This window comes from Manis javanica, chromosome X (assembly GCF_040802235.1).
Source record: "Manis javanica isolate MJ-LG chromosome X, MJ_LKY, whole genome shotgun sequence".
NCBI classification, from domain to species: Eukaryota; Metazoa; Chordata; class Mammalia; order Pholidota; family Manidae; genus Manis; species Manis javanica.
The window spans coordinates 51088811-51109204 of NC_133174.1; the positions used below are offsets into that span (position 1 = coordinate 51088811).

The 20394-nt window shown below is 44.1% G+C and overlaps 2 protein-coding genes across 13 annotated transcripts in view; both read right to left on the bottom strand.

Moving 5' to 3' along the window:
• Positions 1 to 20394, bottom strand: part of ARHGEF9 (Cdc42 guanine nucleotide exchange factor 9) — a 442967-nt gene that overhangs the window by 149301 nt on the left and 273272 nt on the right. Inside the window, exon 1 of one of the 12 annotated variants that reach the window (XM_073228000.1) lies at positions 19224 to 19362. The exons of 6 other annotated variants lie outside the window; for them this stretch is intronic. In XM_073228000.1, coding sequence (XP_073084101.1) covers positions 19224 to 19232 — 9 coding nt within the window. In that variant the 5' untranslated portion in view covers positions 19233 to 19362. Of the gene's footprint in view, positions 1 to 16155; positions 16240 to 19219; positions 19363 to 20394 lie in introns of those variants that run through there. 5 more of the 12 variants (XM_073227999.1, XM_073228003.1, XM_073228008.1 and 2 more) reach the window with 5 other exon arrangements.
• LOC140847500 (uncharacterized) lies at positions 19407 to 20056 on the bottom strand. The gene has a single exon (XM_073228010.1). The coding sequence runs from the start codon at positions 19584 to 19586 to the stop codon at positions 19407 to 19409; it is 180 nt and encodes a 59-aa protein (XP_073084111.1). The 5' UTR covers positions 19587 to 20056.

Genomic DNA, 20394 nt, shown 5'->3' on the forward strand with positions numbered 1-20394 from the left:
CACAGCAGCTCCCAATCTGATAAACATCAGCTTGGATCTCTAAAGCATGTTAGAAGTAGGAACTACTGTCAACTTGTTCTGGGATATTTTGGCATCACCCAGGCACCTCTGACCCATTATACCAGTTTCTCAATGTGTGATACACAGATCCTCTGCTCAGAATCACTACAGCATTTTTAACAAGCAACCTAAGTGATTCTGAATCATACTTCATGCTGAGACCAAGTGTCTTAAACTTTCTAGAGCCAGAGTTTGAAGTACAAGTATTTCCTCTTACTGAATTAGACCATTCAGAAGAAACCAGAACCTCTGAAACTCTGTTTGAAGAGCCTTATTTGGTTTTCCCAAGCTTTAAGTCCTGGTTTCTCCTTCTTGTGTCAGGTTCCATGCAGGCTGAAGAATTATAGTACTTATCCAGGAGGATTGTCCCAGTCTGTGTGAGAGGCTATCTCTACTGCATTCTCACTCCTGTCAGAGCCCTGTCCTTCAGCACTGAGGCCCCCAGTGGCCCTAATGGAAAATCCTTGCAGTACTTCTCTACATTATAAGCTAGAAGTCATTTCCTAGAGCTGTATTCAATCTCCCCAAGTCAGCCTCTGATATTCTAAGAAATGAATCATTAGTAAAACAAACAAAAAATTGACTCAACAATGTTCCCTCCATTAGTTGAGTCAGAAGCATGCTATACCAGGGTGCTGGCTACCCTGACCCCTACCTGTCTCCTGAGCCACTTTGGGCCCTATCTCCAAAATGTTCCTGCCCTGGGCATCATGCTCTTCTTCTTGGACTTCCTGTGGGTACTAAGTTCTGGCCACCCATTGGGGTCTCCTTGTTGCCTTTATTTCTTAAGAGATGACTAGCACAAGCCTAGGGGAGAAGCAGGGGGCTCAAATATCCCCAAATCCCTGAAGTAACCTGAACCCATGTTGGGCCCTGCACCTGGGTTCTTGAATTTCTTCATGTAGTTCCATTGGAACCAGCTCTGGGAGCCTTAAGTTTTCCTGGACCATGACTTGAAGGCCAGCCTTGGAATCTGGAATAGGGTGAGGTGGGGCTCCTCTAGGTTTACAGGAGTATGGGTTAGAAGTACATGAAGAATCTGTCCTCCATGCCACCCACATACATAGTTCTATACTCATCAACACCATAGCCAGAGGGTGGGTGGGCAAGGCAGAGAGAAGGGAAAGTCATTTTTTATCTATTTGACAGATGTCGTGTTAAAACTTTTGAGGGGAAGGAGGGCTGTAGGTGGGGAAAGGAGCAGAGGAGGAGATAGGGTAGAACTAATGATTCTAATGTTGTCCTTAAATGTGGCCATCTGGTTTAAGGTTTGTGAGAACAGGAAAAGCATTCAGTCAGGAGCACTGTGATCTGTTCCTATATCTGGAGAAGAGACAAAAAAATATATATATTTCAATCAACTTACAGCACCTTAAGTCTACTTAAGGGAGGGAGCATGCTGTCTACCCAGGACGCAAACTTGCCAAGGCTCTGAGCCTTGGCATGCATCTCCGAAGAGAATATAATTGTTTCCTGGGGAGTTCCTACAGCGCAAAGAGGAAATCTGCATGTGAACAGCCCATCAGAGAGTAAAAGATGATTTCCAGTGGCTTATTGATTTCTTTCTGCCTGGTGGCTCACTGTGAAAGAAAAGACATTGACCAAGGCACTTAGCAGTTCCTCTAGTCCCTGCCAGCAGTGTTTCCGATTCAGCAGTGGGTCACACTTCTCCTAACAAACTCTAGCACAGTCCTGGATTCCCAGCATACACAGTAAATGGTGAATGAGTGGATAGCAAGGGTGTTCAGTGAGCAGCCACTGGATCAGGTCCCAGGGGATTCAAACAGGTTGAGGGGGATTCCCTTCAGACTGTGTCATTGAAAACTTCAGAGGGATGCATCACCTAAACCTAGGCTTCCGAAGAAAATACAAGAGAAGGCCAATCAGATCTATCCTCAGGGCCCTGGAAGGATGGCATCAGGTCTGTGTCTACAGGAAAAGTGTTTGTGCTTATAACAAAAGAACTTCAAGTGGGTCAGCCAGGCTTATGTAAGAGAGTATCTGCCTGTCTGGGCTAGGTGATGGAGGTGGGGGCGGAGAAGGGAAGGGACCCAGAACAGCTGACTGAGGGACAAAACATTCAGTAAGGTGCTAGGGCTTGAACATACACTTATTGACTCTGTCTCAGGTTCAGGAGCCTGAGAGACAGTGGATTCTTCCATTCAGAGAAGGTCAGGATTGGATATTCCCAAGAGCTAGCACATCTAATTTAGTCCAACATTTTACAGGTAATAAAATTAGCCTCCAATAAGGAGAAATTGCCTAATGTGTCAAACTAACCAATGGCAGAGTCAAGATTAGAAACCAAGCATAGTCTTTTATAAGACTTTTTATGGTTGTCAATAGGTTTTGGTTAAAAATTGTCAACTGGTTATAACTGGTTATAAAAAAAAGAACACCAAGCTCAGTATCTAAATATTACTAATGTACTATTTGTTTTATAAAAATCTCTACAAAAATAGAAATTTAATAATAGGATTAGCAATTTAATATGCAAAGAACTTCTAACATTTTCTCTTTGAGCTTCACTTTGGAGATCACTGTTTTAGACATTTTCTGGTGCTCTTTCTTCCTTCTGCCCTATAGACATCCTCTCTTCAGTACCACAACCAGCACTTGCCTCTCCCTCCCCTCAGGGCTGCAAACAAGTCAGACCCTGGAAATTAAGGGGTAACAACACCTCAGCGTGAAGGCTAAGTAGAGACACTTCCAGAATCTCCCTCACCACTGAATGTCTGCTAAGAAATCTCAAATTCAAATTCACAGTAAGATGTAAATACTAGTGAAAAAACAATGTCATGGAAAGAATGAGCTCGAGACTTGGCTTGGTTAGTGACTTGCAGTATAAATTTGGGCAGATCTAGATACTCTCAGAGCTAGCTTAACTAGGTTATCTCAGATGGAAAGTAGGGGTCATCTTTGACAGACACTGCTAGTTTGTTTCTAAAAGCAGATTTTAACATGAGACAGAGGGGAGTAGAAGACGACATGGAAACAAGGAAGTCAGGAGAGGGATGGGGTGGGATAAGAAAGGTCGCAAGACAAAATTTGATTATATTCCAATTTTTGCCATGGGTTACCTGCACCCAGAATAGAACTCCAGTACAGAGACTGCCTTTGGATTTTACTGCCATAAGATAGGGTACTGCTTTCACCCAGTTCAAGCCCTTGGGTTCAAGCCATCCAAAGTAGCTTCTATGAGAAGAGTAAGCAGCGCCCCTCCCATATGCTTAGCACATTATAGTTTCTAAGTTGCTCTCACATTCATTTCACATTGATAAGCTCAATGGATCCTCCCAGCAACTCTGGAAGATAAGCAGAGTAGGAATGAGACCTTACATTTTAAATATGAGGAAACAGACTTGCACATATAAGTTACTTGGCTATCTTGGGTGCAGAGGCCAGCTTTTCTCTTAACCCAGATCATGACTCACAGTCCAAAGTTTTTCTCCTAATAGTAAAAAGTGGCTAACATTTACTGAGAGCTTACTATGTGCCAGAGACAAATCTAAGCTTTTACACATATTAAGTTATTTGATCCCCATTTTAGAAATGAGGAAGCCAAAGTTCAGAGATATTAAGTGATTACTGAAGGTCACACAGGGCCAGAACCAAAATCCAGGTAGTTTTACTCTAGACCCAGTTCTCTTAACCTCTGCTCTCCACAGCACATCATCATGCTCTACAGGGTCAAAGAGCCTCCAAGTTATCGCAAGGTATAGAACAGTGTATATATAGTTCATTACCATAAAAAAGAGAAAGGAGAATATATTAATACATGCTTATATATTACAGAACATTTATCTGGAGGAAGTCACTGGTGGCCTCTGCAAAGGAACCTGAGTGGCTGGAAGGGAGGGGCAGGAAGGAGACTTTTTACTATGCACCCTCTCATACCTTTTGAATTTTGAACTATGTAAATACATTTCTTATTCAAAAATAAAATGATTTTTAAAATGAAATATCTAGTATCAAGAGAGCTGAAAAAACTATGTGGCTGCTTCTCAGCAGGACTTTGGCAATTAATGCTTCCCTAACCACCTCTCTGAGCTCTCAAACTTGAGGAACAGAAGATGTCTCTCTCCTTCTTTCCTCCAGTTTCCCCACCCTGACATTGCTTGTCCAATCCCCTAGAAAGACCAACACTGCAGTCATTCTACAGGTTTTAGCAGCACAAGTGAAAATACCTATAGATTGGGTTAGGCTCACACAGCCAATCAGCAGGCCATCAGAAAATAAAGTATTAGCCACAGGACAGATGAAAGATGCAAATGGCCCTCTTCTGCAATGCCCAGCACCCAAGGCCTGAGCTTCACAGATTCTTTCATCTCCTTTCTCTCACCACTGGGTTTCAGTGTGCCTACCCACCCCTCTACTAGGCTCAGAAAGGCAAAATACACAAGCTAGAAAGGCTCCAGGAAATCTAGCCCTTCTCTAGAGTCTGTAGTATACCAGGCACAGTTAGGGAGAAAATGTCAGCCCAGTTGGGTTTTAATGTGCACATCAAGGTCAGGTGAGAGTCAGCCCAGATGGTCTCAAGGGATTCTCCCACTATCTTGTCCCTCAAGAGTTGGCAAAATACTCCACAGATCAAGGGCCTCAAACATTATTTCCTCAGATGCCTTTTGGTATAACCCCTTAGTTAGGTCAGCCACATAGGGCTTTTGTACCCTAGAAGCTGGAAGGAGGGGGGGGGCCAAAGTGTATCAAGTACCTTCAGGGATTCTCCTGAAGTGACTTAAATGGGCAGCACATTCCCTCTGACAGAAGTTTAGCATCTTCTCTGACACTTCACTGCTTCCAACATGCAGGAGATGAGTGGGATGTGAGATGTTGTAGAAGGGAGGAAGGGTCAGTCAGTATGTCTCTCGAAGGTAAGCAGGGGACTGCTGGGGAAAGCTGGGCCCCAGAGAGCTCCTCTTCCTTGTTATGTGTCAGAGACAAATCTCACTTCTTAACTTACTAATTGAAGTGGCCATCAGCAGTTTCCTTTAACACTATATTTCACTGGGTGGTAGCTTGGGGCCATAGAAAGAGCAATAAGCAGAGTCTGAAGGCAAGGCTTCTAGTTCTGAATTCAGCACTACCTAATCCTGTATTCCCAGGCTGACCCCTCCCTTCTCTGAGCCTCAGTATCCCCATCTGTAAAATGGAGACAATGTTGGCTTAAAAGAGGGGTAGGGAGAAGGAGTGGCAAAATAAAGTAAAGATAACCTCATTGATTACCTCCAAACTACCTGTCATCATGACCTGAATGAACTTTTGACAATCCAAACAGCAGCAAAACATGTTCAATATTTTACAAGGCATTTTTCACATCCTTTGTCACAATGAATTCTTAAATCCAGCAATCCTGAGACTTTACAGTTAAACCCATTTTTACAGACCAGAAAAGAGAGGTTCAGAAGAACTGCCCACAATATATGGGGTGAGGAGAAATCTAAACTTGAGCCACATAGTCTAGTTCTTGACCCACCCCCTTCAACAAAGCAGGCAAAATGGCCCTGAGCAGAAAACTTAGAATAAGGGACCCTCTTGGGGTCAGGACTAGCACTCCAGACTGCTTTCTCTGGCAGGTGGCGGGGATGGGCAGTCTGACCTTGCTTTTCCTAGTTTAAGCAGTCCATATTCCTGATGCCCCCAACTTTCCCTCACCAGCCAGGGTCCTTGAGGAGACAAAGTTGTATGATCACCTAAATGTTGCAAGCTTGTTTTCTGAGAAAGGACTGACCTGACATTGAAAAGCATCTGTATGAATGGGGGTGACTACAGCATAACTTTGGCCAAACTGACCCCATGAAGCTGCTTTCCCCTGACCCCCTAATTGGCCTTTTCTTTCAAGACTACTCTGACAGGAGTCAGGCCTGGTTGGTGGTGGGCATCAAGACTAGCTTAGGGTTAGGGGAGGTACAGCTTTGTAGATGAAGAATAAGCACATCTGTAAAGTATTTTCTCAACTCTTAGCCTATCTGAACTTTGGCAGCACCTAAGGGCAGTACCGGCTATTTCACCTATGGACCAAGTCAGAGCCAGACAAAGGAGGGTAACCTGACTGAGGCACACTCTAAATGGTAGAGTAGTGACTGGAATTCGGGTTACTTGATCTCAAGTCCAAAGCTGAGAAATGGGCATGAGTCTGTCACAGTCAACAGCAACCCACTGGGGCTCTGAAGCTGCTGCTCCAGGGCAGACCTGGCATACTCTGGTAACCTGTGTCACTGCTTCCCACCCTTCATCCAGACCCAGTCTAGGGCTCCTTCCTTCTAGTTCCAGCCTTTGGTACCAAGGGCTAGAAAAGCCTCCCCAGGACACCCGGACCTAGTTTTCAGCTTAATGAACTCTAAAAATAGTAGGCCCTCATTAGTGGGGCCAAATGGCCCAAGCTTCTATGCCTAGGGTCAGAGCTATGGTCATTAAGGATGTGTCTATTCTCCCCACCCACCACTGACCCAGAAGAGGCTGGGCCCTCAGTCCCCCTTTATGTATCCTACTACTTCCCCTCACACCTTCCCACCCACAATTTAGATATACTTGCTCTGGTCTAAGATGTTACTATATTCCCAAGAAAAACAAACTTTAATATTTAAATACCTTAGGTTTTTTAGGACATTATTTCACAATTATATTCCATAAAGCTTTACAAGTCGACTGGGAGATGGAGCAGCAGGCTCAAGCTTTCTATACTGATCAGTGTCAATTTATCTTCTCCAGTCTTCTCTATCTGCCTGTTAACTCAATGTCTATGGGCATGGTTCTAAGATTTACTTGCTTTGCAAGGCCTACTGTAATACATGCCATCTTGTGTATCCATTTTATTTCTGAGCTCACTGCCCTGCAAAGCCTAATTTCAGGGATAAAGGAAGGGGGTGCTGGAGCAAACTGACAGAGGTCCACCAGATGGGGTCAGTGCCCTGTCATGCCCACTTGGAAGACTGGGACAGCTGGGTAGTACGTGTTCTGCACCTGAGTGTGTCCCATTGGAATGTGTAGGGCAGGTGAGTGCATACAATACGTGTGTTCAAATTTGTCTCATGGGCAAAGGGTTGTTTGTCCAAGTAAGTCCTTAGAAGTATGTAGCTCAGGGATAGGAGTGTGTGTCCTAGGGGTAGGAGCTTATCTGACTGTGCATCTCAGTGTACACTATGTGTATTTGGGTGTGCAGTTGTGTTTTATATTCAACCATGCCTGTCCACACACACAATTTGCATAGTGTATATCCTACCTATGCCAAGTCCATGCAACTGTGAATATACCCCAGGGTTAACTGAATGTGTGTGTTCTAAAAGCATCAGTATGAAAGTGTACCCCACACATGCATCCCATGTGAATCCCAAATATACTCCACATGTGTCTAAGTGTAACTGTGCATCACATGTGATCTATAGTGTGTGTGCATGTGAGGGTATGAGAAGAGGGCATGGACAGACAGCAAGGTTAAATCAATTTTCTCCTCCACCATTTGTTTTTAACAGTATTACTCTACAACACCTGGGTCAATCTGCTCCTAAGCAGGTCAAAGGACCTGGGTTCAGATTTCATCTCTGTCACTTCCTGAATGTGGTGGCCTTAGGTGCTTTGCCCAAGAGGTTTAGCCACCACTCCATTTATCCAAGCGGCCTCACAACAAAGAGTTCCAGCAGCCAAGAGCTGAAGAGAGAGATGGAACAAAGGTCAGGAACCAACCCTGAAACTTTTGGGCAAGTCCTTGTGTCTACCTAGCACTCAAGTTTCCCCAGTAGTACTGTGATGGAGTGGGCCCAATGATCTTATGAGTTCTTTTTTATTCTCATCCAGTGACTTTTCAGTTTATGTGCCATGGACTAACTCTGGTCCCTACCACCACTACCACAACCACCACCACCACAACGAAAATACAGTGCATAGATATGTGCATGTAGATTAGCATCTACAGATGCTTCTTCCTAGCTAGATTCCCCTCTATCCCTGAGCAATGTACTAGTTGCTTCCCTATACCTGTCATTCCACGCTCATTTTCCCAGTGGCCTGAGCTACATGGAGTAAAATGGATAAAGTCCCAAAAGCATACAATCTTCACCAAAGCTCAGGCAAAATGAGATGCAGTTTATCCAAAGCATTCTTCCCCATTTTGAGATGACTGTGGGGACTAGTGATGATAATGAGGCAGCTTTTAGGCTCAAGGCCTAGTCTTTAAGAACATGACCAAATAAATCTATACAGAAAACCTCCAAACAGGGCATGAAGGGCCATAGAATCTAGGGCCACTCTTCTACACTTGGCAAGGCCTCTCATGAATCCCTGGGTGATATGGTATCTAAGCAGATTTATCATAGGTCAAATAGATATATCTGAATTGCCAATTAGTGGTTCAACGTCATCCTAGCCAGAGTTATCTATTGGCATCTGCCTAGTTTTCTCTGCTATCCTGACAAACTTTTAAAACAAGACCTAGAAAGAAGCAAAGTGCAAAAGGCATCTTTAGAATGAACCCCTTGCCCAAGACCATTTGGCATGGGTTAGGTTGATGAGAGCTAACCATATACACTAAGCACTTTCCAGCACACCGCTTTTAAGAGGCAGTACTGATCTAAGTCAATGAAAGCAATTCTCTGAGTTTCTATTTCCTTAGCCACAAAATGGGAAACTAATCCTGGCCTCACTCATCTCAAAGAGTTGTGGGGAAAAGACCAATGTGGCAGGAACAGAAGACTATACACTAGTCCTTATCTTCTCACCTTGCCCCCACACAATGAGAATTTTCCAAACAAAATGATGCAAATAAAGGTGAAAGGCATAGATTTGATCTAAGTAGGTCATTTGTCAAAAGCCTGCACTTTCTACCACAATTCTTAAGCATATCATGTAAATGCAGTAATGCTCATCACAAATCCTAGCTAAGTACCTGGGGACCAAGAATTGGTTTTTAGTTACCAAGTGCCTAGATGGTTCTGGCTTGATGGACTTGAGAAGGCACTAAAGAAAAACACAAATTAACTTTGGCTTTCTTCCAAGCTCCCCTTTTAACTTTGCAGGAGATGAGGAAAAAGAAAGCTAATCTTCTATTCATAGCAACATATGTGTGGCTGGGTTGTGGGGACAGAGCTGGGGTAAATAAATCTTTAAAAAATCCCAGTTTCCTACTTAGGGCCCAAGACATGGGCCAGGATATAGGGCTTCTGTCCTTCAAGAGAGGGAAATAAAAGTGAGTTCTCCATGTATGACAAAGAAAAACAAGGCACAAAACAATGGGCTTTGTTCAAGGTCACCCAGTGACTACTTTATATTTGCAGCCCCTCTTTATTCATGTGTATCTTTCATTCACAAAACCATTACAGAAGTCCTACCAAGTATCAGGCCCCTCCACTGCAGCAGCCACCCAGGGATTTCAGCCTCAGAGAGTTCTTAAGGGTTATTAGTCCCAATTAACAGAAAAGAAAACTAATCTGAGCTAAGTGATGTGCCCAAGATCAGAGCTAAAAAATTACAAACTACTAGTTCAGTGGCCCTTTTTTTTTCTATCACACCATACAGGTTTCCATCACTACCCCCCAAAAGACAAAGAGTAGCTTGCAAATCTCAAAGGTCCAAGAACTTAACATCTTTGCAAGGCAATGTTCTAGCTCCAGTACTACTACAAACATACTGTGTTTCCTTGGGTGAGTCCTTTCTCTTTCTGGAACTACTTCTACAATGAGGGAATTAGACTCAGGACAGCTGTAACACCCCATTTATAAAAGATATAGTTATCTGAAATGACTTTAAATGGCACTGAAACTTCCAGAGCTTGAGCCCAGATCAAGTGCTATATGACAGTTAAGTCTTTGAGCCTCATTTTTCTCACCTGTAAAATGAAGATAACCTTTGCCCTACATACTTCACAGAGCCTTAGAGAAGATAAAGTGAGACATGCAAAATCCAGTGACAAGTTTAACACAATATTCAAGAGGAAGATCCAAGATTCAAGCAAGCATCCACTAGCCCTAGTTGCTTTTCTCTAAATCCAAGTAGAAATGTCTGTGAAATGCTCTGTCTAATAAACCTTCCTGAGACTTCCTGGGCAGTTCAATCTAGATTCTCAAGATAAGCACCTAAGATGGTTGAAGGTACAAAGCAAATAAATGAATCCCTCCACTCCCTTTGGGCCCTAAGCACAAAGCAGTCTCATCATTTTGCCTGTCTTCTGAGCCCCCCACCATGCCAAGTCTATCAGAGCCTCTCCCAGAGATGCTTGGTTCCCCCATGCCTCTTTCTCAATGCCAAAGCACCCACTGCCCAGCCCTCCTGCCAACCAGCAGGGTTCACAGAGGGAAGAAGGAAGAGAGTGGGTGGAGGAGAGTCTGTGGGAAGTACAGCTAAAAGTAGCTGCTGCCTTTAGGCACCACACTTTGAGGGGGTGGGGGTGGGTTCTTAGCATATCCTTCCTGCAGAGCCAGCTGGGCAGGGAGGTGCACAGCTTCCGTGCCCCCCCCCCCCCCCGCCCCCCGCCACTGAAGACAAGCAGGCAGAGAGATCAGAGCTGTCAGAACCATTCCCAGAGATGGCTATGTATGTGCAGTGCCAGCCTCCTCTGGGCCCTAAGGGTGGATGGCCCTCAGCACAGGTTGCATCCAGAGGTTCCCTGCCTCAGAAGAACTAATATAGTCTTCAGGAGATTCTGTGCTCCCCCCACCCCTAACTCACTGCCTGGCACTCCATGGGCTACTGAAAGGCCTATTCCCTCTAGAAAGTTACATAATACTCTTGTGCTCCCAGCCTCTCTGTCAGCTTGTTTTCTCCAACCAAACCTGAGAGGGCCTTCAGGTCTCTGATCCAGCCAAGAGAGCACAGAGCCAGCACCCTATGGCAGAAGTAGCAGGTTACAGGAGACAGGAGCCTAATATGTGGAGTTAAGATCCCAGGCCCATTGCTGCAACTTTGGACAAGTCCCTTCCCCTTCAGTGCCTTAGTTTTCTCATTTGTAAAATAAGAAGGGGAGAGGCATGCTGTAGATCTACAATGTACTCTAATCCTTGCCCCTATGTGATTCTCTGTGAATTCTGGCCACTTAAAATAAAGATCCCCTTCCCCCATCCAAGGTTGTCATATCTTCCAAGCTGTCTGGCTGAGCTGAGAAGAGCCATCCTCTACTCTCCTAACTCCAATTTCCCTAATGACTAAGGTCTGCATTGGCAAGATGGTTATGTGGAACTCTAGACTCTGTCCTCTACCACTGTTCCAGGCCTATCTCAACCAGACTAGTTCTGCTTTTTCCTGTTTTATCAAGAAGCTTCTGGTTCAAATTTCATTTGAGAACATGGTTATTCTATTGAATCCACTCCTTATTTTAGTGCCATGGGACCTGAGGCCTAGTGGGGAAGGGCCTTAATAGCACTATAGCAGCAAGGTAGGTATAGAGCCACAGCTTGCTCCCAGGAGTCCCAAGGCCATTTCCAGTGTTTTTTATCTGTTTTCCTCATACTGAAGGTCTACTTTCCATATGCTGTCCCTCTCCCATACATGCACAACACTCTCTCTTCTCTACTACCAACTCTTGACCTGGAAGCTCGAAGGCAATGCCAAATTCTTTGTCAGGGGCCTCAAACTAGCACAGAGGAATGATAAGGACAAGAAAGAACTGACTTCAGATATATCCCTCCTTTATACTTTTCTTTTCTTCCCCACCTTTGTTTCTTTCTTCAAAGTTTCCTCCTGAGTTCTGCTCTATGCCTGTGGAATTCCTTCAGTTTTCAAAAAGTCATGACCACATTCTGACCACAGAGTTCACTATGCAGGCTACACTGGAAGAACTGCTGGATGTGGTGTCAAAAGTCCTGAGTTCTAGGCTAGGGACTACCACTTTCTGACTGTGTGACTTTGAGTAAGTTGCTTAATCTCTCTGTACTTCTGTTTCCTCAACTGCTTCCAAGTTTGGGGGAGGAAGCAATGAAATAACTAGGGAATTTTATTTGTTGAAATTCTCATTAACAGTACTAGCAGTATTAACTAAATAAATGGCTACTTAAAACATTGCAGGAAGGGGCTCTGAGCTGTCAAAGCAGCAAGCCCCCATCTAGGCTTTCCCAGATCTATGAGGCTGGCATTTTATCTATGAGAGCAATTAATTATCCATGAAACATGTCTCTTTAACAAATGCTAAATCCCAAACTTGAATCCCACTGCTACTCAGCTTACTTACTGTAGGTCTCCCTTCCCTGTTGAGCAGCCAGTGTGTGCTCAATGAATATAACCTGTAGTTCAGTTGTTCTAGAAGAAACCTCAGCCAAATATAATTAGGAAGGTATGTCTATTACCACCAAAATTACCCTATAAATTCCAACCCTCTAAAAGGGATTTTTGGCTTACCTGCTCATTTTGAATAATAACATTCTTCATCATTTTGATCATTAGTATTAATCACAAAGTAAGTTGAGATAATTAGAGCTAGAAGAAATCTTTGAAGCTGTCTAATTCACCTAACCTTATTTTGCAGTTGAGGAAACCAAATTTTAGAGAGAAGTAATTTGCCCAAGGCCACCCAGCAAATGGATGGAATCTTCCCCACTGTTATAGCAAAAGCATAAGAACTGACTTTTTTTCCCTGAAGTGTTCAAACCATCTCACAGATGATAGTTTAAAATCCAAACAGGTCCCCAGCCTACTCACTCTGTGGGGTTGAGTCCTCCTTTTTAGAGTGGGCACAAGCCCCTAGAATTCATCAAGCCCCCCATAATCCTACAATAAAATCTCACCATCTGCAAAACCTGCCTAGTGACGCGTGCAGTAAGACAGTATCAGGCTGAGCTGAAATTTCCTTTTAACACAGCAGTCATTCTCATCCCTGGCTGAACATGCCTGTCACCTCAGGGAGCTTTTAAAAAAATATTGATGCTAAGGCCTCACTAGATCCTCGCCAGAATTTCTCAGAATGGTTGTTAGTCTTGCTAACTCCCCAGGTGATTCCAATGTGCATTCAGAGCTGAGAACCACTGGGTAAACGGACACAATTCAGCCAACCAAGGGAAACATGTGCAAAGAGTTTCCTAAACTCTGTGAAAACCAAATATATTTTGTGTTAAAGCTAAATCTGTGATGTCCTGCTTTTCCAAAGAGAGGAAAAGAAAGTGGTACACAAAATCTACAGTTGTGGCCCTGACTCTGAGACAAATTCTGGACCCAATTAAGAAACATACAGTTTATGGGTATTGGAAGAAAACAAGGAACCCTAGAGCCTGAAACAGGATTTACCAGAAATGCCAAGTGACTCATACTCCTTTTACTGATGGCGTCATTGGCATGGTAGATGACTGCTACTAAACCTAGTATATATTTTGACACATTTGTTGTCTACAAAGCATACAACAAATCTATCATGTCACATTATCCTCATTAATACATTGGTAGAATAGATGATGGTAGAGCCCAGTGGATTCTGCACTGGTTGACCAGATGTACACAAAACTTAACAGGCTCCATTCTAATGAGATGCCAGAGGAACTAGCATTATTAACCCCATTGTATTGAACACTTCTTTGAATCAACAACTTGAATGACATTCAGTTTTCAAATGATGCAATGGAGAAGAAATTGCTAATCTGTTTCATGGCATGAAGGAAAAGAATTAAACTCCCCAAAAGCTAGAATAGACCAACCAAAGGAAATAAAGTTTAACTGATACAATGCTAGAAGGCACTGATAATTTATTGCACAATATGAAGAAAAATTCTAAAAGCCCATAAAAATCTAGAATAATGGACCAACCAAACAAAATAAAATTTAATGGATTTGGTTCAGAAAGGCCTCAGTTTTGGTTCAAAAGACCAATTTCACAAGAAAGTAGAGGAATGGACTAGACAGCAAAGTGTTTGAGCCTACAGCCCAAAAGGCTAATACAGAGGAAGTTAACACTGGCTGCACTTTTGATTCACCTTGGGGAATCTTAAATTTAAAATAAAAAAGAAAGCTGCTGGGGCCTATCCCATTTCAGTTAAATCAGAATCTCTCAGAGTGGGGACCTGGCGTGGGTATTAAAAACTTCCCAACTAATTTGAATGTTCAGTGAGGATTGAGAACCAGTAGAAGGCTGCATTATTGGATAGTTCACAGACGGATCAAACTCCCTTTGTACTTGATTCTGATCAGGTGGCATCTGGAGTTGCACGACCAGTTCTGGGCAGCACATTTTTAAAGAAATGTAGAAAAATAAGAGTGCGTCAAACGGAAGAACAATTGTATGAAAATTGCAGTTCCTTCAAAACATTCTATATTTTAGGCTTCACCGATTCACACTGCCTTTCTCTTTGAAGATCCCAAATAGGGAATTTTCATAATAAAGAACTCTTTGATGTATATTCAAGATTTTATTGAACAAAGAATGCTGCGTAAAACTGCTTTACAAAATTGAAGGTATGAAAAAGCGCTAAAAATGTAAGCCAGTAGCTGAGGAAGCTAGTGTGACTTCAGAGGTGCCTCACACACCTCCCTCCCCACCTGACTTCATTCAGCTTCACACTAGCTAAGAATGATAAACTGACTCTCCCCCCTTTCCATTTGAAAGGCAGATTCACTCCCATACCACGAGTATGTCTGACCTTTACTTTTCTGTAAAACTAGAGGTAACAATCATTCTTACCCACTTCACAAGTCTGATGTAATGCTCAAAATTAGAAAGGATGTGAAATTTCTTTGTAAATTCTACAGGTCCACGTACTGACAAGATTTTATTAGTATTGCCATTACTGGATTGTTTCCCAAATCTTTTCTATCTTCTAAGCCCTTTCCCCCTTCTAGTTTTTCCACTTTGTACTTCGGTGCCAGGGAAAAGCACAATTAACTAAATAATCTTGAGAGCTAGATGCACCTAATGATAGGAGACACTCTGTGCAGATATCAGAAGAGCTAAGCTTTGATCAAGGATTCCTGGAAAGCCAAAGATTCAGTTGGCCTAGAACAAATTAGAGCTAGATATAAGAGCTAGTGAGTATAAGTTTCCCCATCTCCATCCCCCTTCTTGGGGCAAAGCCCCTGGGGTTGGATCTATGTGCTTTGTGAGAAGTCTTCTGAGAAGGCAATCTGGGGAGAATAGGCTCAGTTCCCAGTCATGTCCCTGTCCAGAGCAAGCACTCCACAGGCCAAAGGGAGCAGAGGCCAAGATAGCAGACAAAAGCTAGGAAGAGAACATGCTTTGGGACCATCCCTGCAACTGCCAGAGTGTGCCCTCTAATCATAGCAAAGCACTCTCAATCTGGGTCACACCACAAGGCAGAAGGGCACCTCATCACAGGCTTACTGGGATTCTTCAGCTCCCTAGCTTAACACACACAAGTGGATGAGAAAATTTGAGCCAGGGCCCAAGCTGTATTCACCAACGCCACAATCAAACTGGCCCTCCCAAATTTTCTCGGCCTTCCCAGTCAGTCCAAAGCTACTCAGAGACCAAGGACATAGAAACAAAACCCCTCAAGTTCCACACGGCAGCTGGGCTGGGCAGGATTCCCTAAGCCACAAACAAAATTGAGGCATACTATACAAGTACATATTGCAGGTTCTGACAGACATAGGCTGTCTCAGTGGAGGAAAAACACTGCTTAGTCTGCTCCCACCACACTGTCCTTTCACTTCCTCGCTGCCTCAACCAAAAGTCAGGGTGAACAAAAATTTTTTTCCAGGGCCTGCAGACCTCCATGCACTAAAGCTGAGCTGTGAAATGGCACAGTTGATCTTAAAAAGAAGTCAGTGACTGGAAAGGGAATTGAACCCAGGGGCCTTCCAATAAACAGACCCTATGGCTGCAATGAGGCTAGGCTCTGTATGCCTTCTGTGGATGTTTCTAGGCATTTGCAGTCAATGGGGATCTTGCCCTTTGTCTTCTCCCCAAAAGCATCTCTCCAAGTCCGGTTGGGTTCCAGTTCTCTTTTCCCAGAGGTGTTGGTGCCTGGACCTTAAAGGGTGGGTTCTGGAGCTCTGCTGGAGCTGAATGATGCAGAGGTTGCTAGGATACTGGTTGAGGGCATTTTCAGAATCCCTTGGCAGGGGGCTGGGAGCCAAAATTCTTGGGCTAGAATTTTGCCCCTCCTAGTAGCAAAAGCTTATCCTCTATCCAAAGGGGTCAGAGAGGAGGAAAGGGAACAAGGAACTTACTTGGGTAAAGCTGGGACAAATTAGAGAGGAAAAGTCCTGTTCCTTCCTTCTTACCCACTCATAGGAGCAGGGGAGGGAAAGAGGCTGTGCGAGTGGAGGGAGGGAAGGGAGATGGGGGAAGACAAAGGGAAGAGGCAGGAGAGGGAAGAAAAAAAAAGAAGTCAAAATGTAGAAGGTTCCACTCCTTTGGACTGCATTTTTTTTTCATTTTCTCCCACTCTTTTCTCTTTTTTGCATACCCTCAAAAGTCTGAAGGAGAAATGCCAAGCCTTTAGGATTCACACAAGTAAAAGTCACACTGCCAAGTTTATCTCTCTACTCCCCAAACTCCCTTTTAGCTGCTCTAGGGTGGCCTGCCATCTGGCTAGTAACATTCCCTTATTTGCCTAGAGATGAGTTAAATTTGAAAAATGCTTACCCATTTCACCAGCTAAATTACTGATGGAAGGGCTCATTCAAGCTACGTCTTTAGCCTGAGGGTTTGTGGGGTGGGAACTAGTAGGGAAAACACCCAACCATCCTAGCAGCAGTCAAATCCTTACAGGCCCTAGCACAAGGAGGCCATTCAGAACCCTGCTATTTTTCTTCATTCCTAGTACAACCAACCCCCATTCACATTCAGGAGTGTGCATCCTCCCCCATACACACACACACACACACACACACACACACACACACAGAAAGGCATGTACACACACCCAGGAACATACTGCCACACACCCTCACACAAACATTCCCAAAGGCTTTCTGGCAAGGGTCTGTCAGGCAACCAAAGGGGAAGGCTATGGTATTTCATGACACTACTTTGTCGTAATCTTGGCTCAAAGACTAGCCTTAGAGAAGAACCTTTCTCCCCTAGGGCAGAAAAGAAAAGCAAAAAACACTCCATTGCTGTAGTCCAGTTTTCTTCCCACATAACTAGGTAAAAAAGTATCTTAAGTAAAACTTAACCTTCTCCAGATACCAGAAACCTTCACCCCACCTCCCATCATCCCTTAATTAGGATTTCATAATCCTTTTCATTTGTCTTTCCAGTTCATCCTCTCTGATTTCAAGTGCCTATGGAACCCAAAATAACAGAATGCAAGAACTTAGAGGTCACCTGGTCCAACCTTCGCCAAATGCCAATGTTACAGGGAATACCAAACCCACTGAGGAGGAAAAAACATTACTCAATGTCAAACAGCCCCTGAACAGAGAAAACCTGGGTCTGTATGTAGCTGCTCAACCTAGAGCCTTTCCTCACTATCCAAAGCTGTCTCAAAAAGTGCACAGTCAAAACGTAAGCTTACTTTAGATAACACCACTGGAGCTAAGGTGGGGGAGGTGGGTGGTGCTGCTGTGTGTGGATGGGTTGGGGGGTGCACTTACCAGATTCTTTTTGCAAAGAAACAAGGCCTCAATTCAAACCAGGAGGCCCTCACAAAGGGACCAAAGAGTAAATTTTATAAGAATCAAAGAATCAAAGCCAGCAAACTTCCCAGATTATCCTTACAACCATGCAACAACCAATTAAAATATCAGCTTCTCACCCACACCAAGCCAACAAGAACACACCTTAAGGCTCAAAACCTCTTCTCACGCCATTAAATAATACTCTTCATGTCCTGAGTTCAAGACAATTTCAAGAGCCCCCTTCATAGCCCCTCTCCCATCACAGTCATTTCCAAAGAGATTGAACAACAGGATATGGAACTTGACAGCACAATGCCAGCAGCTTTGCACATCACACATGAGCGGTTGCCCACATGGGGTAGGGGAAACATGTGTGTGGACTTGTATGTGCCCTAATTGCTACATGAACTAGAAATGGCATTATTTCAAGTCAGATAAGCAATGGAATGAGGAAGACCTGCCTACCTACATTGGAGGGAGTGGGAGGGAGGGGATGGACAATTATTATGCACACTGGCGTAACAGATTTTTTTCCTGGCTTTGCCAAGAGCTTTCTCAGAGGAAAGAGAAATATAAAAATATTAACAATAGCAATAATAACAGTAACCACCATCACTACCATCTAATACAGACATGCAAATATTTGTCAAACTGGAATGTTGCTTCTAACTCATGTTTTCCTGAGCTCTCATCCTATTCCATACAGACTTTTTTTTGTGTGTGGAGGATGCTCAAAACACAATTTAGCAAGATACATACTTTCATTTTGTCATGGAAATTTTTCAGTTAGAGACCTCTGATCTTAAAAATCAAACAAGGAAGCAAGCAAAAACCACCACTTTCTCCTAAGTGCTAGCAAGTTCTATTTAAAACGTAGTTCAGGAACATTATTGCAAATGAGATTACCTCAAAGAGGCATATGCAAATACTACTATTCCCAAGGTGGGTAAAGAGCTGGCTGTTGTTTGGAGGACACACACAGAAAATTCCCAGACTCAAATCCAGTGGTACAATCTTTGGGAAAAGAAATCCAAACAGCTCTTATCAATGTCTTCTCTTGCCAATTCATAAAGATAAGAGGCTGGTTTTATGTCTGCGCAGATGATTCCAAAGAAACTGACATTCAATGTTTTAAGAAATGTTTTAAAGGTGGCTTCTTTCCAAACTGGAAACTGTGAACTCTAGACAGAAAATTGAGATTCAAGGGACACAGTCACCAACTGCCAGCTCAACGAACCCCACCACTTCACTTCTCAAATTCTTACTCCTCATTAGAGACAAAAAATCATTTTCCCTAAATTAATTCCTTGTATCAATTTTTTCCCTCTAAACATCCAGTACAAGACTTCCTAAAATGCCAAAAATCATCATGCTCTTCCCAAAACCTCCCCCTGCCCCCAAGCAAACCCAATGCACTCCTGATGGCAAGAGAGAATTCTGACTACAATTCCCAGATGGAATTTAAAGGTAATTTTCAAGAAAATCAGTTGACAACACAAACAGCAAAGCTACTGTTTAAAGACGTCACCGTAGATGGAGAATGCACACACATGCACTTAAATAGAAAGCATTTCTTTGTGAACAAATTTTACCCAAGCAATAAGCAGCTATACTCACAAGCATACTTAAAAGACAGACATGACAAAAGATTTAGGGAGAAATAATATACCAACGTCATACATATCACAGCGAGGCCATGTTGAAGCTCAAAACGTTTTCCCCCCGATTAAGAAAGCTTGCTTTTTCTCCCTCTCTTTCCCTGTTTCTGTCTCTCTTGATTTTTTATTTTTTTCTCGGTGGTTCTCGGGATGAAATCAAAGCGAGAGTTCGCAACAGCTCAGGTGGCTGGACTCCATTCAGCGCGTTCCCAGGAAAAACATGAGTATGACATTGACAAGCAGGAGAACTACAATCACGGCAAAAACGACTACAGTTTGCACATCCAGGGTCATGGTGCAATGCAGAACACTGTAGTGTTCCAGATGGGGGGCCGGCAGATTGGGAGATGTCAGTCTCTGTTCTGTCAGACTGTCCATACAGCTACCATGCTAGAAAGGAGAGGAGGAAGTCGGGTGGTTAGGGAAGGGCTGGGTTTGGCGCCCGAGTTTGGTAAGGGGGGCAAAGGGGAGGGGTGGGGACAGGGAAGCTTGCTTCCCCCCTTCTCAAGACTGAGCTGATCTTCTTCCCTAGCTGAAAAATCTTAGCTTGCGCTTAAGTCCGCAGAGTCCAGCATTCTCTCTCGGGCGCCACGGAAAAGGCAAAATACTGGCTTTCAAAGGGAATGGCGGGAGGAACCAGGGCGAGGTTCTCCGGCGCCTGTTCGGTCTGTTTATCCGGGCGTGGGTCCGTCTGCCTGCCTGCCTGGCTACCGGTCAGTCTCGGTCTCCCCTACTCCCTCTAGTTCCCTCGCTTTCCTAGCTGGTCTGCTTTCCTCGCGGGGCTCCCGGCTGCCAGCAACTCATACGAGACGATCCTCGCTGGCTCTCTCCCTCTCCTCTCCCCACCCTCTCCAGCCCAGAAGCCTCGTTTTTATTCACCGAGCTACCGTGGGCGCCTGCGTGAAGCTAGCAGAAGCGGACAGGCCAGATGGCCAATAGCAGGCGCAGCAGCGGGCGCGTTTGCTCGCTGGAGGGCGGGATTTGAGCCTGCGAGCTAGCCGCGGCAGCCAATCGGAGAGCCCAAGGCTCCCGAGGCGTCTCGCTCCATCTTGACTAGCTGAAGGAAGTTGCCTACTGCCATATTTGGCGTGGGGGGTGGAGAGCTTGTTGGGGGTGGATTGAAGGGAGAGAGGGAGGAGGGGAGGTGAAGGATTGGAAAAGAGGGAGGACGCGGACAGAAGTGGGA